General features: G+C 43.1%; 1 protein-coding gene across 1 annotated transcript in view; it reads right to left on the bottom strand.

Annotated features, from left to right (window-relative positions):
- Nucleotides 1-26,457, bottom strand: part of ABCA13 (ATP binding cassette subfamily A member 13) — a 2,470,580-nt gene that overhangs the window by 2,043,341 nt on the left and 400,782 nt on the right. Inside the window, exons 13-14 of the mRNA XM_078686273.1 lie at nucleotides 12,373-12,551; nucleotides 5,187-5,263 (exon numbers count right to left, since the gene is read on the bottom strand). Coding sequence (XP_078542399.1) covers nucleotides 5,187-5,263; nucleotides 12,373-12,551 — 256 coding nt within the window. The remainder of the gene's footprint in view (nucleotides 1-5,186; nucleotides 5,264-12,372; nucleotides 12,552-26,457) is intronic.

The following is a 26,457-nucleotide window of genomic DNA, read 5'->3' as shown; positions in this document are numbered from 1 at the left end:
CTCAAAGAAGATGGCCCGCTCCGCTCCGCTCCTTCCCTGAAAGTTTTGGGGGGATTCGTCAAGTGGGGGCTGAGAAAAAAGGGGGTCCCAAAAGTGTTTTCCCATGTTATTTTCCATAGGACGATTAGACACGGCAACAGCCCGAACCGCTGAACGGAATTACACCAAACTTGGCAAAATGGTAGGGACTGGTACGCAGTCCGCCCTTTTGTTTAAATGCTGTAAATGCCTCCAGTAGTTGTTGAGAAAATTGAATTTGAAAAAATGTATATATCTTCAGGCGCGCACCGTACGCGTACCGTGCGCGGACCTTCGCGTGCGCGAGCTGCATTCTGATTGGCTGCCAATGTCTGTCAACACTCCAAAACAGAAATTGTAGGCAGCCATCTTGTGCCTCGGTAGACTGAGGCACAGGAAAGCAGAAAAACAAACGTGTAGAACTCAAAAAGGGGGCAGGGTAGAATCACCCTTACCCACTAGGCCTGCTCAGGGGGTTCCACAAGGTCCCCCTAGGCCCCAAATTTATTTTTATTTTTTTCAAAAAATCACGGGGTACGCGTACCGTACGTGTACCGTACGCGTACCGTTCGCGCACGGTACGCGCACCCCGTGATGTCATTTGAGATGTCATCAGTGATGTCACTGACCATGTCATGAATGATGTAATATGTGACATCATCAGCAGTGGATTGCGTGTGCGCGAAATACAGTTAGTACAACTAACTATATAGGAGCAATTTCAATGGTTTTTGTATGAGTGAATTGTCCAGCTAACTATAACACTCCTAAAACTTATAGTTTTTTGAGTGAATTTCAAAGGTTTTTAAAAAGCTAATTCCTAACTATATAAGGTCTGAAACCTATGGTTTTTTAAGTGAATATATATATATAAATATATATATATACCTATATATATATATATATACGTAAAAACAAATAATTTAAAATTAAAAATTAAAAAATGATAATAGAAAGCGTTCGACTTTAGAGGGGTAAGATTTACTATTCCCACTCCAGTCTGTGCGACAGTAGGGAAAACGCTGCACTTCGCAGAGATTAAATTTACTATTCCCACTCCAGTCTGTGCAACAGTAGTTAAAGCATTGGACTTCGGAGGTGTAATATTTAGTATTCCCACTCCAGGCTATGCAATGGTAGGGAAAGTGTTGGATTTTGGAGGGGTACAATTTGCTATTCTCACTCCAGTCTGTGCTACAGTAGGGAAAGCGCTTCACTTACAACACATTACATATTTGAATAACCCTATTATTTAGAACAAATATAAAATTCTTAATATGAACAGTTTTAACTAACCAAAAAAAGTATGCATATATAAAAATTTAAAACAATGAAATAATTTACATCAATACTAAACAATGTAAAAATTAATTATCAATTACATTTTCCAAATGTATTTATTACTTAGCTTTGCACACTATACCCCATACAGCTAGCAGTCCACACTTAAAATATTACTAAAATAAATAAGTACAGCACAATTTACATATTTGGTAATCAATTAACTATTTAATTAACAATTAATAAATATTTGTTACTGATTATTACTTAATTACCAACCCACTTTGTACCCCCACAAACCTAGCAACCCGCAATTAAACTGTTATTGAAACCATATATTTTAAAATGGATTTCTTCTAACATGTGCGTTCTATTTCTCTTCTTTTCTCTCTCTCACATGAAGGAAGGGAGGGACGATGTCCCAGGCTTGCAGCACCTGTACCCTAAACCTTTCTCTGTGATTCATCTTCTGTTTTCTCCTCACCATGACAAGTAATATAGATAGTCTTGTATATGAATGGTTTTAAACACACTTGTACAAATGTGCACGTTTACTTATTTACTAATTTTCTATTTTGTTATTTACACTTTTTCAGGAGAATGACGTTTTTATAATTATTGGTTAGTCCACATTATATACACACAGGAATACACCCCCACTAACCAGGGATTCACAACCAGGAGTCATGACTACATATGGGGCTTCACCCACTAACTAGGGTGTTATTTTTTAAGGCACAGGGCCCCATGCGCATTCACCCTATAACCGACAATTGGGGCTTTTTTCACGCTCTTGACTGGCCTTCATACCCACAGGTATTTGAGTCAGTCTTGCGTGGCAAGCTCGGTGCCTATACATTAGGCCACATAGGACTGCATCGCCCACAAGGCACCAGTAACCGTTAATTGGGGCTTTCTCACATTCCTGACTTGCCTTTATACCTACTGGTATTCGAGTCAGACTCGCGCGGCGAGTTCTGTGCCTATGCATTAGCGCTCATGGGACTGCACTTCTCACAAGGCACTTTGTTTCACTCCACGCTCGGGAGCACTGAACAACCAGCACCCGGGCCGCCTTCAGGCACGCCTACACATGTGACTGATCGGTATGTCAGCTAGATACTAGTCTTTATACAATGATTTACCCGCCCCATACATGCCTATTGACTACACTTTACGCTTTTACAGTACCCAGTTTACATGCATTATCCTAAAACAGAAGGTTACTTTGATGTTTTAACAATATGTTGTATTATACTCCATGCCAAGATGGCGCACGTGTACTGTTGTTGTTGTGATACAGTCCGCTTTCTATGATCAGTTACTTTATTGCATTGAATGTTACTTAACCCGTTGGCTGCTTCCGCTTTATTGCGGCAGTGCGGCCGTTTTAAAAAACGGCTGCACCAGCGAGGAAGTGCTGCCGTCGGCCAATGGCCTGGTGTTTCTTTTCCCAACCCGAGTGCTCGATGGAATTTCATTTCTACTTTCAACCCTCAATTAAATATAACTAAAATAAAGCAATATTACCTAATGTACATGTTTAACTATCAATTAAATATCTAAAAATAAATATATAATTAGTAATTTATTATTACATATCTTCTCACCCTATATCCCTACAAACCCTCAGCCTGCACCTAATATATAATTAAACAATTATAAGTATTACCGAATTTACATAATTAATAATCAATTAAATAATTAATAATAAATTATTTGTAGATTAATTATTATGCAATTAACTTCCCACCTTATACCCCTTCACACCCAGCAGTTAGCAGCTAATATATAACTCAAAACACATAAAAACACATAATTATTACACATTTTACAAGACTAATAATCAATTAAATGATAAATAATACATTAGTAAGGTGTAGGTCATTCATTATTGCGTAATTAACTTCCTGCCCTATACCCTTACAAACCCAGCAGCCTGCACCTAATATATAACTAAAATAAATCGTCATTACCGAATTTACATAATTATTAATCAATTAAAAAAATCATATGAAATCAATAATTAATTGTTAATTGATTATTACTTAACTAACTTTGCATCCTGTACTCCTACAAATCCAACAGCTTGCACCATTCTAAAAGTGTTACAAAATGTGCATAATTAATAATCAATTAAATAATTTATAAGTTGAAAATGAATTGCTAATTAATTATCACTTAATCAACTTTCCACCATATACCCCTACAAACCTAGCAACCCACTATGGCACTATAGATTACTATTAGGAAATAAATACAAATTATGAATCACCTACAATTACAACTATATTTAAAAGTATAATTAACAATTGTACAAACAATAATAACATAAAATGAATATATGAACTAAAACACATTAAGTTAATTAAAAATTCATATGTTTTACAACTACAGTATTGAAAGCAATATTAACAACATTAATATTATTGACAAATATATTACTTACCTGACAAGATTGATACTGTTAACGATTTTTTGTATCATAACATTGTTTGCTGATATTTTTGTATCCCAATATTTCCAACTCAATATTTTGTCCAAATACCGCCCGAGTTTAGGGTCTTCCTCTCTAGATAGCAAGCTATCCCTGGAACTGTATGGTGTGCAGCTGACACAACCTAGTAATAAACATATACATGGCTTGCTCACCAGTTATCTTCCCTATATCAAGGTTGTACGTTGAAAGCTTCCTTCAGAGATCATCATCAGAGTTGCAAGAAGAGAATATTGGTATAGACAACAACGTGGAGCAGATATACCCACCCCAGTCAAGAGATAAAGTGACCATTGGTACAAAGCAAGCCATTGGCCCGTGTCCTGCTTTGCAGTTCTTGAAGCATGAGATACGTCAAGATTCTAAGCCCGTAACATTGACTATTCCTGTATGGCAGACAGCATATCCAGCGTTAAAGGTCATCCTGAAGAAGTTTTCGCTGTCTCTGATGAAGAACCTCTCTTTGAGGGGTTATAATAAATATACATATGTGAGCTATCTGTCCGGTACAAAAAAGAGGGGAGACGATAAACGAACAGAATTACCACAGAGTTTATTGTGGGGGTAACAATTGAGCTGTCATTTTATTTCTTTGGGGATTTACCTAGGCATACCCCAGCAGAGACATCATCCTGGGACCGTGGTGTTGTAACTGATGTCCAAAGGCCATGTGCAGAGGCGATTGGCTGCTAATGAAGTGAAACACTGGTTTCATAGCCTGTTGGTAGGCTGGTCACTGGGGAGTTGGGAGCAGGAAACTGTTGCATGTAATATACGACCAATAAGTCAAAATTGTGATTTGAAAAAAAGGATAAAAGATGTTCTGCTAAGCTTTTTTAGGACTTGATGTATGTTTACATTCATTAAAAAAACAGTCCATTTGCAGTTATGGTTATGAACTAAAACTGAAAAATCACAAACATCCGCAAATTGTGGTTAGGAGCACAATCCATAACTTCCACATCAACCAGGCAAACCATAAGTGGCAGATCAGACGCAACGCTTTCGACAACTAGTTATTCCAATAACTAATAGCATTTAAAATCACAAAAACGCATGGTAAGGCTAAATTGAGATATGATCTAATCTGCAAGATTTGTCTTTCCATTTTTAATTTGTAATTGAATCTTCTAACATTGGCAACTTCATAGCCTAGATGTTATTTCTCTTTTACCTCTGGTAGCAACATTAATGCCGACTGCAAAGAATGAGGCCCTCCTCGTGCAAAACGCAACAGCTTGCCTACAAGGCCCCTAAACATTACTGAACAACTAAAGTACACGCAGCAAATTAAACATTTGTAAAAGCTGTATAGACTCTCCACAGCTTACAAATCCCACAGCACTTGTTTATTGCGATGTTAAAAGAGAAATATGGGCCAGACGCTTACCTGCGGGCATACTGATGTTGCTTAAGAAAGCTATTGCAGGATTTCGTGATAAAAGTTCTGCGAGGCTCTCTTCCAAGCTGCAATGGAAAAGAAGTTAATTTAGAGACTTTCGTTGCATTTAAGACAGAAAATAGTGAAATTTTTGCATATACTCTTGTAGTTTTGCTCCTGGCAAATACCGAACTCCTTTGAAATTTTTTCGGTTTTCCTTTTTTTAATTACAGTGCTTATGCTTAAAAGCGAAATTTGGGCATATTATCAAGAAACGGCGTTGAAACTGCCGCTAAAGCGGCGATAATGGGCTTGATAATATGCAGTGTGATTCCCATAGAAGACCATGTTCTGGTGTGAACATGGGCTTCCATTGGAATTCTCTACGGCATATTATCAGGCCCATTATCGCCGCTTTAGCCGCAGTTTCCTGCTGCTAAGGCGGCGATAATCCTAACTCCGTTCTTGATAATATGCCCCTTCGTTGTTCGAAGTCACCCCTGACTAAAGTCTCAGGTTTAATATCCATTAATCAAAAAAAGTTAATTAATTTTGTTGAGCACTTGCTAATACAGTGCAAAAGTAGGTGGCTTCTCCACTTCAGTGTTGATGCCGCAGTCCTCCAAGTCTATTCGTAAGGCAAACCATTCAAGCACCTTTTACAACCCAAACACAGCATAAACAAGCATTAGTGAACCCAATAAGTTAGACTCTAAAGTAGGCTGAGCCTTGAATTTCTATTACACCGGAGGAATTTGAGGAATTTCGGTAATTCCATGTTACTCTTTGACACGAAAATACACTCTAAGAAACTGCGCTAATTGCAGAATTACTCTTCTCGTGCAATTCAAGTGTAAACTCAATGAATTTTTAGGAAATTCTGCATGATTACGCTACACTTAATTACGCGCGTCTCACTCCCCCAAAACCTACTTTAAAGGCCTAGCACATGATAACACAGTCATGCAGAGATGCTATTTGCATGGTTAGGTCCTTTATGCCAGGCATGTTGACTTTGGGGATGCTTGTTTAAGAGCAGTAACAAAAGTTGCGAGGGAAAGAGGAAAAGGGATGAGCATGAACGAGGCAAACATATATGTATGTTACGTTAGTTTTAAAGCACATATATGTATTTATGTGTGAATGATTATTTTGAAGTACATGATCAAGGAAAGATGCCTAAAAGTAGAAATTGGTATTTTTTTTAACAGCGCAGACGAAGATCAGTAACAGCCGCGGCCTGTGGAGGGAGTTGCGGTGGGGCAGGCAGGCGGGGCAGGGGAGGGGCAGGGTGGGGGTGATAAACACCAGAATCTGGATGATTGCAGGTAAGTAAACAGTTAAATTAATAAAGCGAATTTCATTCCGTGTCCTGCATCACAAAATGCGATGGAGGTGACCTATGAAATTCGTTTTATTAATTTAATTGTTTACTTACCTGCAATCATCAAGATTCCGTTGTTTATCACCCCCCACACTGCCCCTCCCCAACCCTGCCTGCCTGCCCCACCGCAACACCCTCCACTGGCCGTGGCTGATCAGTAATATGTCATTCAGTGTTTCCTGGGTTCTTATGATCTAAGGATCCGATTCACAAAGTGCCTCCGCATTTATGACGGAGGCCCCAGCGTTATGTCGTGGGGCCTGCACTTGTGGCAGGAAGTCCCGCCACGAGTGAGGGGCTCTCACCACAAGTGAAAATGCCCTTTGTGAATCAGACACTAAAATTCTGGTGAGTTAAAACAAATTTGGTAGAAGCCTTACCTCAAATCTGCAATATTCAGTTTAAACCCGGCAAGAGATTACTACGAGTAGCAATGACTTTAAGTACCCCAAGCTTTTGAGAAGCCTGGTGTCAGAGGGAGAGAAGCAAGTGGCAACATGTCAGGGACTCCTGAGGACACTCCAGCACTGATGTCTAAAGGAGGAGTACTGCAGCCGGCTTTTCTGTTTGAGATTGAGACTTGCTGACCCCAAGATTCTGAAATCTTGTAAGAATTAAGCTTTTGTTGTTGATGTGAGACTTTGGTGTGGTCTTTGGGTTGAGATTTCACAATCTGCACTAACAAAAGCCAATAAGACAGCCAACCCAGGGTCAGGTACATCCTTGAGTCCTTACAAATGCATAAATAAAAAGCCCACTACAGTGATTTTCTTCTAAGCTGGCACTGGCAAAGGTAATAAATCTGGCTATTTTGTTTGAGGAATGTTTTCTAATATTTGACAGACTTTGTGGGTGTTGCCGCCAGCTGACATAGAAAGAAACTCCCATAATTAAGCAACATCTTTGGCTAAATCGATAAGGAAGCTGGAAGTAGGACTCTTGACTGAAGAGATTGCATTAACAGAACTATGCAGCTCCCTCAAGGAAGAGTGCTAGGAAAAGAACTCAGAAGCTGAAGGTTGATTTATAAATGAACATGAAAAGCATACACAATAAAACACTGCATAATAGATATTTTTGACAGTAATTTTGTGGTATTCTTAAAAAAACGTATTCATGTGGATATCTTTTGTCACTTTATGAACAAAAAACCGTAAATTAAACATGTTATCATGACAGCAAAGTAAAATAAATGAACAGTCAAGATCTTGCTCAGTGGCCAGAAGGCTTTTCATTTTAAAAGAGTGGCCTTGGAGATCTCTTGCTGTAGTAGCACCTTACCCACATTAAATATTATCTGACCTTGGCATCAGGCTCCCAAAATCAGAAGTTTTTCTACAGGAAATATTTCATCTTGGACATGCTCTTTGCTGATAGTTATAGACTTTTGACCTACTTCATGGACTCTATTGCAGTCTCTGTGACCTTTGACATTATAGAACTTCTGAAGATTTGTGCGAATATGAACTTAAGTAGGCCATTAAATAGGTATATTATGCTCCCTTCATCATGTTGGACATTCTGAGAACACCTCTTCTTGTGCACCTTTTTCTTTAAATGTTTTATTCAGAGCCTTATCTGGGCAGTCATACTCAGTATTGGCTCCACTGATTTATCCTTAGTTGATGAGAAGACAATTGTGTTCCCTCTAGTTAGTCTAGTCTGTGGCTTATTTGGACAATCTAAGATTTTAGCAAGGTTAAGTCTGTGTGGCAGCTTAGCTTCGAATGTCTGCCTCTTGTTGTGCTAAGTTTCTATGCTTTTTGCCCTTCCAAGTTAGGTTGAGGATACACTGGGTCTTAATTGTTTTTTCCCAGTGCCCTGTGCTACTACACAATGGTAAAGATGGATGATTGTCATTTTCATGTTTGTCCTCCGAACTTCAGTGCACTATTTTTCCATGCAGAGGTGGACTCACCTCTTGTATAAGGTCTGACCCAGCATTTTGATATGTTTGGAGTGCCTGTGTAAATTGTTATTCCACTTACCATAATACATTTCTCCTTCCCCTTTGTTCCCAGCATGTCTTTATGTCCCGCCTCCTTGTAATTTAAGTGCCTTTTTCATGGATCGTCATTGTTTTTTGCTAACATCTCTATTACTTTTTTTCCAAGCATTAAAATGTTGACAGTGCAAGTACATTCTGTTAGACTTGGAGTTTCAGTATATCCAACTCAACGTCAACAATCACAGCATTACATTGGTACAACAACTTTCTGTCACACAATCTGGCTTCATCTTATGAGTACCCTCGGTTCACATTGCATCTACCTTTAATTAGGGTTATACCGTCTCATCCACATTATGCCTTGCTATGTTTCCCCAAAAATGTTATAGGAAGGATCATTTGGTCTGCATTGACTTCATTCTCCCTGCCCACTCCCCCATATTTTCTGATATTTCTGCAGACACCCCCAACCATGCCTTGTAGACTACTTGTTCCACTGGTCTGCACCAAGCTATACTCTTCTACCATTGAAGAATGTTTGGAATAAACCTCAACCCCAATCGATACTTCACAATATCCATTTTAGTGATTACAAAAACGTGATTAATCAATGGTTTCAGGCATCTAGTAAGGTCCACATTGGTCCATACTCCCAATAAGACTGAAAATGGAGATAGCTCTATTGCAGTGTGCATATTCACTCCCAATCTGGTTGTAATTTTTGTCTAGCATTGTTGGATTCTTGGGCATTTAAATTGAGGTGTCACCCCAGATGTTTGCCTTTCTTTGCTGACCCCATTTCTGTTGGCTTTTAGGACTCTGTGCACTTTTCCCCTCCTAACTAGTGGTTAACTGTGCGTGCTCTCTCCTAAAACATGGAAAATTGTAATACAACTGATTGGTACATTGAATTTGCTTATACGTTCCTAGTAATTGGTACTACTTCTACCCAGGGCCAGGATATTAAATGGTACTAGTGGGCAGCAGCTCACATTTAGCCACCCACTAAAGTAGCATTTTAAAACATGTTTCAGTCATGTCACTGCAGCCTGTACTGCACTTTTTAACTGCCATTTTGACTTGGGAAAATAAACTTTTTTGCCAGGTCCATATCTTCCTTTGGAATACTTGTAACTCAGCCCTAAGGTAGTCTCATTCAGTAGGGTGTATAGTATTTAAAAAGTATGACGTGGTTTTAGGTTGTACATATACTGACAGGGAAAACTCCTAAAGTTGTGTTTCATTCCTGTAAGGTTATCTTTCCCATAGACTAATCCTGGACGCCCTGATTACACTTAATAAGTGGCAACTTCAGTTTGGAACCAGATAGAGATCAAATGAATTGCAATATAAAATCTTCTTTAACAGTAAAGTAGGATATTAAGTTAGTATCCTGTAAATGGCAATTTTAGAAAGTTGGATATTTTTCTGATTTATTTCAAATTTGCCTTTCTGCCAGTGTCCAGGGTTACATGACTTAATCGCTCTACTGTGGTGTTTTGTGTATTGTTTCCAGACATAGAGAAATAATAGGCTTATGGGTGGGAGGACAGTCTCTTCCTGAAAATGTGGCTAGGGAGAAGTTGTGCCGTGTCCTGATTGTGGCTGAAATGGCCCTGCCTGCAGCACACACAAAGGAAACTGACACCAGGCCCAAAATTGCCTTTATCGCTCTAGACAGTTGTGAGCCAAACCCAGGGGAAGAACTGACCAGAACCAGTTTTGGGGGTAGGACATGTAAATTACCCCACACAAAAGGCAGACTTATCAGAACACACTTGGACCAGTGAAAGATTCAGAAGGACTGCCCTAATGCCTGGAGCAGGAAGATTAAACATGCTTGACTTGAACCCAGGTTCTCCATGGGTGAATCCCTGCACCAGTTGGCTGACCTCCTGTTTGAGCTACAGGCACACAACATAACATAGCATACCATAACCACTGTATTTGTAAAGTGCACATACATCCAGAAGGGTATCTTGGCACTGAATAACAGATGTTTATTGTTATCCAACTCAATGGTACAAAAACTTCCAGATGCCTCCCTGCAACTGCCCCTCTGCCCAGCACCAAAAGGACATACCTGGACCTGCCTGAGCCCTCCTACTGGCCTCTACTTGAGTGAATCTTGATCCCTAAGAGGTGACCCCCAGGTATTGGACAACTGGCTGGCATCAGAGTGTACTCCTTCTGAAGAAAAGGTGAAGATGCAGACTTTTTGGGCTGTTCACAACCACAAAGTGACCTCTTCATGCTGAGAATCGAAAGCCCGCAGCCACCACCAATGCGACGCTCCAGCGGGACCCTCTTTTCGCGCAGACAGTGACCATCTGCCCCGACAGGCAATGCAAGGCTCCAGCGAGACCTGCACTTTGATCTGAAAGCGACATTCTGTGTTGACCACCAATGCCAAGCTCAAGCGATAATGAGCTCTTCGCACTACAGCAGCGACCGTTCCGTGATGCCTGACCTTCTCCTTCCACCAAACAACTAACTCCTCACGGCCCCTGCCAACGTGAATGGCAGCTCCTCATGCAGACTTGAGTACTGACTTCCTGAATCACATTTGAGACTCTGTGGTTTGATAAACAGTAAATTTGGTAGGAACCACCCAAACTTGTGATTACTTTGCATGACATTTCTTTAATGTCTATAGACACAGCCCTGACTGCCCCTGTGGCTTTATGGCATCATATTGCCACAAGTGCAATAACTTCAAATGTTCTATTTGTTAGTTTGGTCACTTGACCTGAACGTTCCCCTTTGTACACCATCCTGGAAATTTCCATTTATTGGAGAAAAGTCATCCTGTTTGTTAAGATAGCCACTCATTCTCCCCTTACTTTTTTAATCATCTTCCTTTCCTGGTTCCCCTATGGCAAAAAACATCGTTATCATTTTGCTTAATTAAGTATACAACTAGAAGAATCTCCTATCTAAGCAGTGTTTTTGCAGACCACCCCACCAATGATTTGCTGCAAGACACGTGAATGACAGGTGATTTACCAGTTTTAACACATGAACCGCCGCTTCATTGTTTCACTGTACACCTGCACTAGCACTACACTGGCTAGTTGCAATGTAAATCTTATTGTGGTTGTCTCCAGTGTGCCTTGTACCATAGTTTTGACTCCTTGCAGTGAATACATGACATTGTAAAATACTAATAGTTAAATGCATCCATACATGGTATGTATTGATTCATGTCCTACTACTTATTTTTTCACTTATTTTGTTTCTGTTTCTGTCATTACCGTGTTATTTGTCTTACATGTTATTTCTTTTATTTATAATTTGGTTTTACATATTGGTTTCTCCAGTTATGATTTGTTTATGTATGTTCCATATGTATAAATTATTGAAAACGCCCCAGGCCTGCAAGACATTGGGGGTGAAAAACACATGTTTGCTGGTCCTCTTTTATAACCTTCTATGTGATACCATCAAGGCTGATCCTCTCTTATGACCTTTTATATGCTGCCAACAATGCCTGATCAATATCAAGGATCACATTAAAAAAAATACTAAATCGAAAGTTATTTTGCTCTTTGCCTAAACACAATGATATGGTATTTTTCAAGATCACATATACACTGTTTCTGACTAACCAAAATACTCGCTTTCTGTATAAAAATAGAAATGTGCTGACACATTTTAGTTTCTTTCATTACACAGATTAACACTGCTACAATTGTAGAACACAGAGGCTGATATTTCAGAAACAACCAATATGCTACTCCCATCAACCGCTGTAGTTCAAAACAGTCCTAGGTAATGTAAATAAAAATAATGTCTAATTGAATTCACCACTTGATGCACTAAAACCTTCAGCACCAGCAGTGCAAAAAACAAGAGAGCTTTACCTTTTCAAGTGTTGCTGGATGGTGTCCAAGGGCTGCACACATTGGCAAGTGGTACCGAGCTCGGGGTCCTCCTGCATGGACTCTTTCACCCTATTCAGCATCATGGAAAGCTTCTGGCTTGTGGATGCAAAGGTGGCACAGTCTGTGTTGACTGACTCTGGCCACACCGCTTTAATATCCTACAAAAACAACAACATAGTTACGATACAGCTTCATTCATCTACTGTTTCATTTAAAAAAAATCGAAACAATAATGAAATATCTCTTATTTGCTTTTATCACCTTTAAGTCATAAGGAATAATAAAACAGATAATTGAAACTATTAAGGCCTTCTTAGAAGCTACCTTAATCTTTGTGAATTATTTTCAAGAGTAATAAAAAGAACCAGACACTTTAATGAGTACAAATGAAGATCTGGCCAACTAGATGCAACTTCCATAGAGAAGGTCACCAAGACACATTTTTGCTGCAGAATTCGTGTAAAAATACATTTTTGAGACAAATAATACCAGGAAAAGAACCCGACTGGCTTCTGTGAGCACAGTAAAGAAATAGGGGACCCTCTAGTGCTTCACCTGCTGTTCGTTGCTCCCCGCTGTGGTGTGGCAGCCTTCTCTTCTTCCTGCGGATTACCTCAACTTCTTGCCGGACCCGCTCCGCGGGTCCCGCTTCGCTGTTTGGACCAGGCGCTTTGTGGACAGACTGTGCAGGAGGTAAAGGCGCTGTAAGTCTTGCAGGGCTGCGAGCAGTGTAGTCAGGGACTCGCTATCCCAGGAGTCCCTGACAGCCCATCAGCAAACACCTGGGCCGCTCTCCCTGCAAGCCCCGCCCCCTCACTCACGAGTGAAAAGCCCTTCGTTTCATTGCCTCTGTGGGACCCTCTAGTGCTTCACCTGCTGTTCGTTGCTCCCCGCTGTGGTGTGGCAGCCTTCTCTTCTTCCTGCGGATTACCTCAACTTCTTGCCGGACCCGCTCCGCGGGTCCCGCTTCGCTGTTTGGACCAGGCGCTTTGTGGACAGACTGTGCAGGAGGTAAAGGCGCTGTAAGTCTTGCAGGTCTGCGAGCAGTGTAGTCAGGGACTCGCTATCCCAGGAGTCCCTGACAGCCCATCAGCAAACACCTGGGCCGCTCTCCCTGCAAGCCCCGCCCCCTCACTCACGAGTGAAAAGCCCTTCGTTTCATTGCCTCTGTGGGACCCTCTAGTGCTTCACCTGCTGTTCGTTGCTCCCCGCTGTGGTGTGGCAGCCTTCTCTTCTTCCTGCGGATTACCTCAACTTCTTGCCGGACCCGCTCCGCGGGTCCCGCTTCGCTGTTTGGACCAGGCGCTTTGTGGACAGACTGTGCAGGAGGTAAAGGCGCTGTAAGTCTTGCAGGGCTGCGAGCAGTGTAGTCAGGGACTCGCTATCCCAGGAGTCCCTGACAGCCCATCAGCAAACACCTGGGCCGCTCTCCCTGCAAGCCCCGCCCCCTCACTCACGAGTGAAAAGCCCTTCGTTTCATTGCCTCTGTGGGACCCTCTAGTGCTTCACCTGCTGTTCGTTGCTCCCCGCTGTGGTGTGGCAGCCTTCTCTTCTTCCTGCGGATTACCTCAACTTCTTGCCGGACCCGCTCCGCGGGTCCCGCTTCGCTGTTTGGACCAGGCGCTTTGTGGACAGACTGTGCAGGAGGTAAAGGCGCTGTAAGTCTTGCAGGGCTGCGAGCAGTGTAGTCAGGGACTCGCTATCCCAGGAGTCCCTGACAGCCCATCAGCAAACACCTGGGCCGCTCTCCCTGCAAGCCCCGCCCCTTCACCAATTACACTTATTGAAAAGAACGCTAGTATCACCGCTGCGCGGGAGCGCGCGGGAGGGCGCCGGGAGAAGCCCGGGACAAGGGCGGGACCGTCTGTGGCCGTCCGGGGCCGAAGGAGGCCGGGCTGGGCCACCCTTTTTCCATTTACAGGCTTGTGTTCTATTATTACTATCTAGTTGATAGTTGTCTTCCAGGTTTAGTTAGTTACTTGAGGTTATAAGGGTGGAAACAACTATGGCGAATACCCTAAATACCTCTACTTTACTGACTTCCGCGGGGGACACTGAAACTGCGGTGATGGGGCCTCTAGACTCGTATTTTAAGCGTCTGCCCCAAGATATTGACAGGGAAATTGCCTTGGCAGAAAGACGCGCTGGTCGAAGGTTATCAATTGAATTGATGAAAAATCCCCTAGAAAAACACTTAGGACAAAGTTTCCCTGCATTAGTCACCCCGTTATCGTCTACAGTATTGCCATCAACACAAGAAACACTGTATGATATATCTGTATGTAACGAGCTGCGGGGTGCCTCTCCTATAGACACAGTGGTTACTGTCCCTTCTTCAGAGCATTTTAAGGGCCCTACCACTGCGTGTATGGGACACAATGTGATAACACAAGCAATTGTACAACCACAGACTGTTAGACCCAAAGCATGCCCAAAGAGGAAAAGGGTTACTACTCTAAAAAAATCTATAGTCCCTAATCCAGCAAGGAAGGTTAGGAAATTGGCAATTAAAGCGCCCTTAACCGATGTCCGAGCTGAACAACTGAGTGGGGTTATAAGGGGGGAGGAATCGGCTATTGTAATAGATTTAGAAAATCCTAAGATTCCAGCATTACCTATAACAGAAATAATCCCCCCTACTACAGCATCTCCAGGGAAAATGAGGAGTTATCCGGATCAGTTTTTGGACCTGGAAAAACTTATACGTTCCCTCTTAAGTCCGTTTGAGACCAAACTGGAGAAGTTAGCAAAACAACTTGACCACTTAGAACAAACCAGTTTGGATAACTTTTTCTCAGTAAAATCACTAATTAAGGCTCAGAATAAATCGGTTGAGAATGGGCGCCATAATAATCCAGTTGAGCAAATCTTGGGCGCAACAGGGGCCGAGTTGTCTTCCACTAAAGTAAGTGGGGTTTCTACCCAGCAGAAACAGGGTCTGAATAATAATAATAAAAGAGATCTTCCAGTACCCCAACCACTGGTTAAAAATAGTGGTCCTGAGAGTTCTAACACCAATTGTACTAGCATAATAGTAAATAGTATTAAGGATAGTACGAAAAACTGTGCTCCTGTGGTACAGAAAAAGAGCCCACCCTTACCCCCTGCTATGGTGTGCGCCCAGGGGACACTGATAGATATAGATAAAAAACTTCACTACAATTGTTGATGGTTTAAAAGGGCCGCCTGCCCCCCAAGCAGAAAATAAGGGTGATTGTGTAGGAAATGGTAATCATAAAAGCGGTGGAAATAACGCTAGTATGGCTATGGGAAATAGAGCTCCTGTGAGTGTTGTTGTGCCAGAGCATTGTCCACCAAAACCTTATGCTAATAGACTTCCAACCCGGACTCCCCCAGTTCAACTTACCCCCGACTCTTACCCATATGTGGCCATTCTTACCAATGTTCCTCCCCTACCAGATGGCCAAAGGGAGACTTATGATATGTTAAAAAATAAAGCCATGCATTGGCTGCGGGTAAATAGACCCCTGCCAGGAGATGTGGATGGATTGATCATTGGGGCTAGAAGGGTCAATTGGATTGGGAACACTTTTAAAAAGCAGGGGGGTGAGTGTATTATAATTAATTTTCAGGACCCAAGGGTAGTAGGGATAATTACAAAACCTGGATGGAATATTAGCTTTGGTGGGATTGGCGTGGTGGACTTGACCTTTTTTTACCCAAGAACTCAGTCATATCACCAAGGGGGGTTTGAGTCTTTGAGATCTATTTTGCCCCCGCGGCTGGAGGTTAGTTCTTTCCATGCTCCATTTTTGCACCCACACGATGGTTATAATCAGGTTTATGATCCTAATGGTGGCGTAGGGCACTTGAGACAGGGATATCCTCAAAATTTACTAACGCACTATAACTCAGGTCCCATTATGGATTTGGTTAACCGATTTAATCCTTTATGTGATCTGAACACTAACGGTTGACTACCTATTCTCCCAACAGCACCTACAATAACTATACCAGAGATGGTAATCCCTTTATCATGTTTATTCATGACTTGGAATGTTGCAGGAATAAGAACCAAAAAGTCGGACCCTACTTGGATAAAATATATCTCAAAACATAAGGTGATAGGTCTGCAAGAAACATGGGACACCTCACTTTCTTTTCCCTTAGATGGTTTCCTAAGTTTCACAGTACCCGCTAGCAGTAGTAATGCGGGGAGAGCAAAAGGGGGGCTTATCACACTTTTTTCTTTAGATTTAGTAGGTTCTTTTAATTTATTAAACTCAGGTTCTCCAAATATTTTAGCGATAGAATGGTTAGTCTCACCTAGCTGCATTATATTAGTAATTAATTTTTACAATGCCTGGGGTGGACTAAATGAATTGGAACATGTTCACCGCTTGGAGAACCTGGTAAATAAATACAGTCAAAATTCAAATACTCCATTCGAAATTTTCTTAATGGGCGATTTTAATAGCCACAAATGTGATTTGTTATGTCATTCAATAGATGCAGATACCCCGGCTGGAGCCTGCATCCCCCACTTCGAACACACTAAAATGGGGGAGTCTCTTGATTTACTGTGTGCTAATTTTAATATATATGAACCGTATAAAACTGTTTCTAATGAGAAGGTCCCCACTTTTAAAGGAACGACTAAGGGGACGATTATTGATTACATATTTATGTCCATAGGATTAATTGCCAAGACAAGTGAATATAAGGCTACTGTCTCACCCCATAGTGATCACAACCCTCTGTCAACTGTAGTTCACTGGAGTGACTTATGGCGCAGACAGGTGGATCAGCCCCGGGTTTGTGCCATGGCGGTGCCCAGTGATCAGGGCAGACGGCTTAGATGGGGTAGGGCTATGGAGGAACGGTTTATGGAAACCCTACTCCCTAAAATTGAGCAGCCGATAGAAACTTGTCTTGATCAGACTGCTTCGAATCTTCAGGTTATTACAGCTTTTAATAGTATCTGTGCTCAAACCGTCAAGGACCTTTTAAAACCTAAACCAAAGTACCCTACAATGCCCCACAAATGGTTCGATAACAAATGCTCAAGGTCATACAGAGAATTGAAATTGGCTCTTAAGGCTAAAGAAAGGGACAAAGAGCTAATCTCTCATCTGAGACGGGCTTATAAAGCCAACGTGAGGGCAAGGAAAGATGAGATTAAGAATAATGCTTGGAATGATTTACTCAACGTTGATGTTTTAAAAGATAGTAAACATTTCTGGGAAATTATTAATCATCCTTTTTTTACAGGGGAGAACAATCTGAATACAGACTGTGTCATCCCTGATGAGAGATGGGTACAACATTTTAGCAATATTTATGGGGGTGAACCTTCAACTTGCCTAACTGCTAGTGAAACTGCCCATGGTGCAATCAGGGTGGCATTTACGGAAGAGCGTGTCCTAAAGGCCATTATGGATACCACAAAAAATAAGGCCCCTGGCCCTGACGGTGTTCCGGCAGACTTTTTTAAATTCTGCCCAGTAATCTGGAGTAAAGTCCTGTCCAGAGTGTTTAGAGCAGCAGCCGAAGGATTCCTACCTCAAACATGGGCAACATCCATAATAGTTCCCATCTTTAAGAAGGGAAACCGAGAGGACCCTGGGTGTTATCGCCCAATTTCCCTTATTGACTCTACTTTTAAAATCTTAGGTAGAGTCCTATTGGTTCAACTAAGGGAAAATTTAGATCTGAATGGGGGACTCTCGAATATTCAATACGGCTTTCGTGAGAAGAGAGGGACATTGGAACAATGCTCCAATCTCCATCTTCTAGTCTCCAGGTACACGGTGGCCGGGGAGGGGTCAGTTTACCTGGCATTTATGGACCTTTCCTCGGCCTTCGATCTGGTGAATAGGAGTAAGTTATGGTCTATTCTCTTGGAGCTAGGTATAGAGGAGTCCTTGGTGGCATTTATGGCAAGGCTACACCAAGATCTTGAGGCAAAAATAAGAGTCACCAGGGATGGAAGGTGCACGGAAAGTTTTAAATCTGAAAAAGGGGTGCGCCAGGGCTGTATCTTGGCCCCCCTTCTTTTTACTATTTATATAAATGGCCTGGAGAAATACTTAGAAACAGGATCGGCGGATGTCCCACGTGTAGGAGGAGTGCAGATCCCAGCCCTCCTATACGCGGACGATGCCGTCCTGAAAGCCCGCACAGGGATTAGTTTACAGATCCTTCTGGACCGTTTTGGTTCTTTCATGGAGAACCTAGATTTGAAAATTAACGTCTCCAAGTCCCATACTATGATTATTGGTCGCAAAGTGAATATGTGCCAGAAAAAATCTTTTATTTGCAAAGGGGAGATTCTTTCTAGGGTTCCAGTCTTTCCTTATCTGGGAGTCCTTTTTGACCAAAGAGGGTCTTGGGCCCCCCAGATTAAAGCAAAAAGTCTTAGTCTAGCACGATCCACATCAGCTGTGTTGGCTTTTGCAAAAAGACTGGGAGCCAAACCATTGGAGGCGCTAATCAAAATATATAATAGTAAGTGCGTCCCAATTGCTATGTATGGATCTGCTATTTGGGGCTATGTAGAGACGGCTAAGTTACAAAGGATAGAAAATGGCATCATTAGGAACATCTTATTTGTCCCTGACTCCACACCCATTTTTTCTATTCATGAGGAAATAGGCTTACCATATATCTCTGACAAATTAAAATTAGCCCCCCTCCTTTTTTGGGTCAAAACATGGTTGAACCCCGAGCTAACTTTAAACCACGCCATCCTTAAGGACGTCATCGCAAGGGATAACGCCATGAGAATCCCCTGGCTAAAATATATTAAATCTACATTATTTATGCTGGGGAGGCCGGAACTTTTTAATGACCCAACTAGTATTAGGAGGGAGGATGTCAGTTTGATTAAGCAGATGTTTCTGGAAAGGGCTTGTATGGATAGAGAAGAATTGGAATTGAGGAAACCCATGGTGAGGGCACACATTGCCCTAATTATTTCGCCCACCATGGAACCCTATTTAAAAATTGTGACTAATCCTCTCCATAGACTTCTCTTAACTAAATTTAGGATGAACTTAATTCCGTACTCCCTAGGAAACTTTCCGGTGTGGTCAAAACCTGATGATGGCCCACCATGCGGATGTGATCAATTTTCAGTCCAAGACACCCTCCATTTTTTATTTTTTTGTGACTTTTTTAGTAGTGAAAGGAAAAAATATCTATTCCCTGTGTTGAAAGCGGCGGGCTTTTCTCAAGTTAGGCCAGCGTTAATCTTTCTCCAAATGCTAGCGGATACTTACACTATGTTTAGTGTTGCGAGTTTTTTAACTGCTGCATTTAGATCGAGGAAAAAAAGATTACCCCGGATAGACCATTTTTAAACTTAAAATTGTTCTTAAAGGATACTTTTTAAAATTTGTAAATATATTTGTATTAGGGAGAAATAACCTGAGGAAATGTAATCAATATGTAGAAATCTGTTTTTTACTATGATTGTGTAATGTTATAATAGTAATTGTATTTGTGTTTGTTTTATGTCTTTTATGATTTTAACAAAAATCGAATAAAGAGTATTTTGACTGACTGACTTTGAGTACAAATGAAGATCTGGCCAACTAGATGCAACTTCCATAGAGAAGGTCACCAAGACACATTTTTGCTGCAGAATTCGTGTAAAAATACATTTTTGAGACAAATAATACCAGGAAAAGAACCCGACTGGCTTCTGTGAGCACAGTAAAGAAATATCACGTGGCCTCTTCTATACAGCAGACCAGTGCAACTTCGGACACCAGAACTCACTTGGATTGTAATACTATTAGGTTTATTTAGTGACTGTGAGTGACTTAATTAAGTAGTGTGGCTGTACGCTACACCCACCAACACAAGAAGTAGTGACTACACTTTGTTGGCCGAATCCTAACAAGTACTCAAATGTGAATCTTGATAGGCTGACAAGCATAACTCTGTTGTTTTCAAAACAGGATTTAGCGCTAGAATCAGTGAGTTATTATTATGTAATGTGTGTTACACATAGCATAAATATAATATTCCAGTTATTGCAAACGAAACATCCGCCTTCCTTTACTGAAATTTTAGAAACTATATTTCACAACAGGCATAATAATACATTTAAAAGCAGCAGGAAAAGGTATGTTAGGAATACTCAAGTAAACATTAGGCTCAGCTTCACATACAGGAGGGAATCTAGGGCCATATGTAGGTAATCACTATTTACCGATTTTTAAATACCGAATTTTTTCGATTCGGTATTTGAAAATCGGTAAATAGTATGTAGGTAATAATTCGGTAAATTTTACAGAATCGGTAATATTCGGTATTACTGATTCGGTATTTACCAATTCGGTAATTCCCATTCATTCCTATGGGCCTTATCCTTGTCCATATGGGGGCCCATAGGAATGAAGGGGAAGCCATTCACTATTACCGATTTGGTAAATACCGAATCGGTAATAGGCGGAACATATCCAAGGGTGGCAGGGTGTCACATTGACACCCTGTTGCACCCCTGAATCGTGCATGTGTGCACATGTGGCACACATACATGCCCTAAGGGCATGTATGTGTGCCACATGGCACTGACAAAAAAGCAAAAAAATGCTTTTTTAAAGGTATTCGGTATTTACCACCAACTTATAGTTGGTGGTAAATAACGAATCCTGAATGCAAAAATGCACTCACTTGAGTGCTCCCAACATATGTTTCAGGATTCGGTAATTTACCGAATCGGAATTTTTAGAAATCGGTAATTTACAGATTCCTTAAATTACAGATTCGGTAAATTACCGAATCCTTGAAAACTGCCTTCTACATCTCAAATCCCTAAATACCGGTCGGTAACAGTGAAATTTACCGAATTTCACTGTTACCGACCGGTATTGCCTCACCTACATATGGCCCATAATTTCCACTTTTATCACAGGTTTGGCTCCTATTTTACTGATGTGTGCAATCACATTACTAGTAAGATTAATGTTGAAGAATTGAAGGAACTCAGTAGACAAAAGAAGGTGTTTCTTAATTGGGTAAGTCCATTGAAGAAATGGGCGAGCCTTCAACCCACAGCTATAAAGTCCACTGAAGTGATGGAGAACTTGACCATTTCTGAACTGAGAGTTGCTGTCCTATGGAACATGAGAAGGATGAAACTTGGCGCTCTGGTAACCCGCTGAAGAAATAACACCATGTAGCAATTTAGTGAGGAAAAGCGAGTAACAGTTTAAACCTGTTGATCTTTTCTTTCTACTCATCCCAATCCGGACCCTCACATTACATTTCATTGTGTGTGAATAAAGGACAGATGTAATAAATATATATACTTACAGAAATTGATTCCATTTGTTAAAGAAGGAAATGCATGCAACACAGGGGAAATGTTTGCCATTCTGATGACACTCACACAAGACAGGGGTATCATGTGTGGCAGTGCTTTCCTGGTAGTACATACATGTTACAGACAATTCATGTCTGACAGTCTGCATATTTAAGGGCCCTAACTCGTAAGTGTTAGTCTTAGAGCCTAGAAAACTAATATTTTGAATAGTTATGTAATCAGTGTGTGCGCAAATACCATAATATTTCCTGACATTATTTTCAGAGCTATAAGGTGCCACTAGTAACACTAAAATAACACAGAACTTACATTTTCCGTTCTCTTAAAAGCATCAGTACTACATGCAATGATTAGAGCTCCAAGGCCATCTGGCCCTGGGCAAATTAGGTTTGAAAGGAAATAAAAATGGCCACACAGCCTACCTGAACAGACGCCAGCACTCTGCCTTTGCCCCTGGGTTACCAACGCTGTAGGTCTCGCCGCCATCGACATCCAGGAGCGGCTGGAGACTACAGCTCCCAGTGGGCTTTGCGCTGACTTCCTGTCCCCGCTGTCTTCGCGCCCGGAGGCGCTACAAAGCGGAGCCTTGACCTCGGTGGAGCGGGGGTCTTTCCAAGCCCACACAGCCTACCTGAACAGACGCCAGCACTCTGCCTTTGCCCCTGGGTTACCAACGCTGTAGGTCTCGCCGCCATCGACATCCAGGAGCGGCTGGATACTACAGCTCCCAGTGGGCTTTGCGCTGACTTCCTGTCCCCGCTGTCTTCGCGCCCGGAGGCGCTACAAAGCGGAGCCTTGACCTCGGTGGAGCGGGGGTCTTTCCAAGCCCACACAGCCTACCTGAACAGACGCCAGCACTCTGCCTTTGCCCCTGGGTTACCAACGCTGTAGGTCTCGCCGCCATCGACATCCAGGAGCGGCTGGAGACTACAGCTCCCAGTGGGCTTTGCGCTGACTTCCTGTCCCCGCTGTCTTCGCGCCCGGAGGCGCTACAAAGCGGAGCCTTGACCTCGGTGGAGCGGGGGTCTTTCCAAGCCCACACAGCCTACCTGAACAGACGCCAGCACTCTGCCTTTGCCCCTGGGTTACCAACGCTGTAGGTCTCGCCGCCATCGACATCCAGGAGCGGCTGGAGACTACAGCTCCCAGTGGGCTTTGCGCTGACTTCCTGTCCCCGCTGTCTTCGCGCCCGGAGGCGCTACAAAGCGGAGCCTTGACCTCGGTGGAGCGGGGGTCTTTCCAAGCCCACACAGCCTACCTGAACAGACGCCAGCACTCTGCCTTTGCCCCTGGGTTACCAACGCTGTAGGTCTCGCCGCCATCGACATCCAGGAGCGGCTGGAGACTACAGCTCCCAGTGGGCTTTGCGCTGACTTCCTGTCCCCGCTGTCTTCGCGCCCGGAGGCGCTACAAAGCGGAGCCTTGACCTCCGCGTCGCGGGACGCGCGCGGGCGACGCCGGGCGGAGCGCGGGCAGAGGGCCGTCCGGGGCTGTCAGAGGCTGGGCTGGGCTACGTCCCTTACACTCTACCAGCTTTGACCACACACCCTCGGTGCCCGTCCCCGCTGCCCAAACCATGTCCACCCGTTCAGGAAAGCCACTCAGGGGCGAGGTTGAAAGGGGGTCAAACGCCGCAAGCCCGGTCATAGGATCAATGGACCGTTTTATCACCAGGGTGGCGGCGGTGATTGACAAGGATATCGCTATGTCTGAGCGGCGACTATCTGAAGTCTACCTCCCCTCAAGACGCTCATCCTTGGGGGCAGTCGCACAGTCGCTCACACCAGCCATCATCCGGGTTCAATGGGGTACCCCGCCTAGTATGGTCGGCGTTTCCTCAGACCCCCCTCAGTTGATTGGTATAGAGCAAAATATAGATAGGCTGGAAAATCTGGCTGCTCTCCTACCTATAGATACAATGGAAGATGGTGGCCCTAGTAACTTGTCCACATCATCACCACCTATTCCCACAAGTGATGTCATCACAGATCCCGAGTCCCCAAAATCGCTTGTACCCCCTATAGTGGTATTAGACGGGAGTTTAGTTGGGGCTTCACCTAACACCGTAACTCCTGATATTAGGCAGGAGTCTTTCCCCTTGGGTAGAAAAGTGCGTAAACGTAAAAAGGGTAGGCTAGTGAGACAGGCTGCCCTCTACCAAAGATTAAGGAAGTCCCCTGTATCTAGTACGAGAACTACAGGGGGTGCCCCTATGCTGAACGAAACCGATATAGAAGGGGATGTTTTGAACTCTCCCAAGGGGTCACACTCAGCCAAGGTCCCAAAGTCATCTGACTTAGTAACAGTTGAAAATATTCTGGAGAAGGTATCTACCCTCTTGAAACCGCTACTAGCACAAGTCAAGGGTTTAGGGGAGAGGATTGACAAACTAGAGCAGTCAACACTGGACGGGTTTCACTCACTCAAAACAACTATTAAACAAATAACTAGAGTAAGTGAAAACAAGGACGTGGGTACAAAGGGGAATGAACTATTAGCTCAGAGAGGCCCTAAGCCCCTATTATCTCAAAACAAAGCTGCTCCTAATAGTCCAGTAATTCCAACACCTAAATCTCCTCCCCATCCCAAAGCAGGCTCAAGTTACAAGGGTCCATTAACACATACAGAGCCTGAGAAAAAAAAGCCCAAGCCTCTTCCACAAAACCAGCAACAGATAACTAGTGGTAAAAAGGAAGTTCAACAAAAATCAGAGGGGAGTAGCAAACCCAGTGGGTTAATGACAGGGGAAGCTCCTAGGCCTGTAACCCAACATTCTGCCCCATCTACCTCCCCACCGGTCCCCAGTCATCCAGCACGACGGATCCCCCCAATTAACCTCCCACCAGACTGTCAACCTTTTGTTGCTGTCATGGTCAATGTGCCCCCCCTAAAGGAAGGTCAGTTGGAAAACCACCAATCACTCAAGAACAAGTGTATCCACTGGCTGAAGGCAAACAAGCCAATCCCCTTGGGTGTGGACGGTATTATCCTAAGTGTCCGCAGAGTGGGATGGGTAGGGCAAGGGAAAAAAATGCAGGAGGGGGATTGTGTAATTATAAACTTTCAAGACCCCAGAGTAGTATCATCCATTTGTACTCCTATCAAAAATATGGGGGCCCCGGGGGTTAAACTGGTAGATCTTTCGTATTTTTACTCTAGGCACCTTGTTAGCCCAAATGGAGGAAGTGTAAGTTCCCCTAATTTTGGTCAAAACTGGTCTGGGGCTGTAGGGGGCAATAGGGAGAATCAAATGTGGGCAATAGGCCCCTGCTGACTGGAAACAGCGAGCAGAGAAGACTCAGTAGGAGCACCACCCCCCCAAACAAACTTCGTAAGTGGAATGGGAGACTCTATAGTAATTTCACAAGATCCCTGTTCTCCTTGTATATCTAGGAGGACTTCTATAGATAGGGGCATTCAGACGCCCAGCGACCCTCCAGCTGTGACGGACCTAGACTATAAGGTTTTCAGCTGGAATGTCGCAGGGATTGCAGGAAAACTGGCTCTTCCGGATTTTACTGCATGGGCTGATGAGCACTCCTTGTGCCTCTTCCAGGAAACATGGAGCTTGGTGCCGGTCCATAGGGTGGGATTTTCCTCATATTCCTCCCCTGCGCGAGTCTCGGAATCTGGGAGAGGGCGACCTTCGGGCGGCCTTCTCATCTGGGTCGCGGCTTCTCTAAACTGTAGAGTAGTGGACTTTCCCACAGGTTCCCCGGACATACAAAATATCACCCTTATAGATCAAAGGGGAAGAATTGTTTTAAATGTCTATAATGTGTATGCCCGGGGTACAAAAGGTGGGAGAAAGTCTCCAGTAATAGCTCTCCTCGAGACCCTGTTAAACAATACCCCCCATAAGACACGCACTTTGGTTGCAGGTGATATGAACTGTAAGTTCGAGCCCTTGGGCTCGGACGTTTCCCTCGACCAAGATGAGGAGGATGCTAGGTGGGGGATCCCGGCACTGGACATCCCACCGATTAAAAGGTGGACAGAAGTGGCGCTCCAGATATACTCCCTGAGCCTTGAATTTAACTTAAGGGCAGCAAATGGGAGGACTTCCTCGGATAGGGGGGGTGCCCACACCTACAATAGACCAGGGCACACCTCTAGGATAGATTATATTCTAATAGATGTGTGCTTATGGTCTTATGTAAGGGATATGCAGGTGGTCCCTTCGACAGAAAGTGATCACAACTCACTCTCCCTAAAAATGGAACAATGGTGGCAACCCTTAAGGACGACCAACATCAACCTGGCACCCGTACCACCAGATGAATCGGAAGTTTCCCCATGTGGTAGAAGAATTAAATGGGCGAAACTGGTTTTATCCGAGGCAAAGGTTGGGGAAATTAAATCCCATCTAAACCGTGCGGTAACATCTTTCGGAACCTCCTTAGAAGGGGTGGGCAACGTTAGTGGGTGTTTTGTCTCTCTGATTGAAGCCTTAACCAACGTGTTTACCCTCTACCCTAAAAAGCCGGGCAATAAAGTAACTAATAAACCAGTTGATGGTTGGTACACCCACGCATGTAGGGGCTATAAAGCAAAGTTAGTTAGGGCAGTTAAATCCAAATCCCCTACTGTGATCCAGGATGCAAGGAAGGCCTATAAAAAGTCCCTTAATTTGGCTAAAAGGGAGTGGGAAAATAAACTTTGGGAAGATCTACTCCAGGCTAGTAAAATCAGGGATTCAGGGGCCTTTTGGAATCTCATAAGTAAACGGAGCAAATCCGATGCAGCCATGAGACCCTGTAACATCCCGC

The sequence above is a fragment of the Lissotriton helveticus genome, chromosome 4_1 (assembly GCF_964261635.1).
Source record: "Lissotriton helveticus chromosome 4_1, aLisHel1.1, whole genome shotgun sequence".
Taxonomy (NCBI): Eukaryota; Metazoa; Chordata; class Amphibia; order Caudata; family Salamandridae; genus Lissotriton; species Lissotriton helveticus.
The sequence above is the reverse complement of the archived record's forward strand: the minus strand, read 5'-3'. Positions and strand labels throughout refer to the sequence as shown.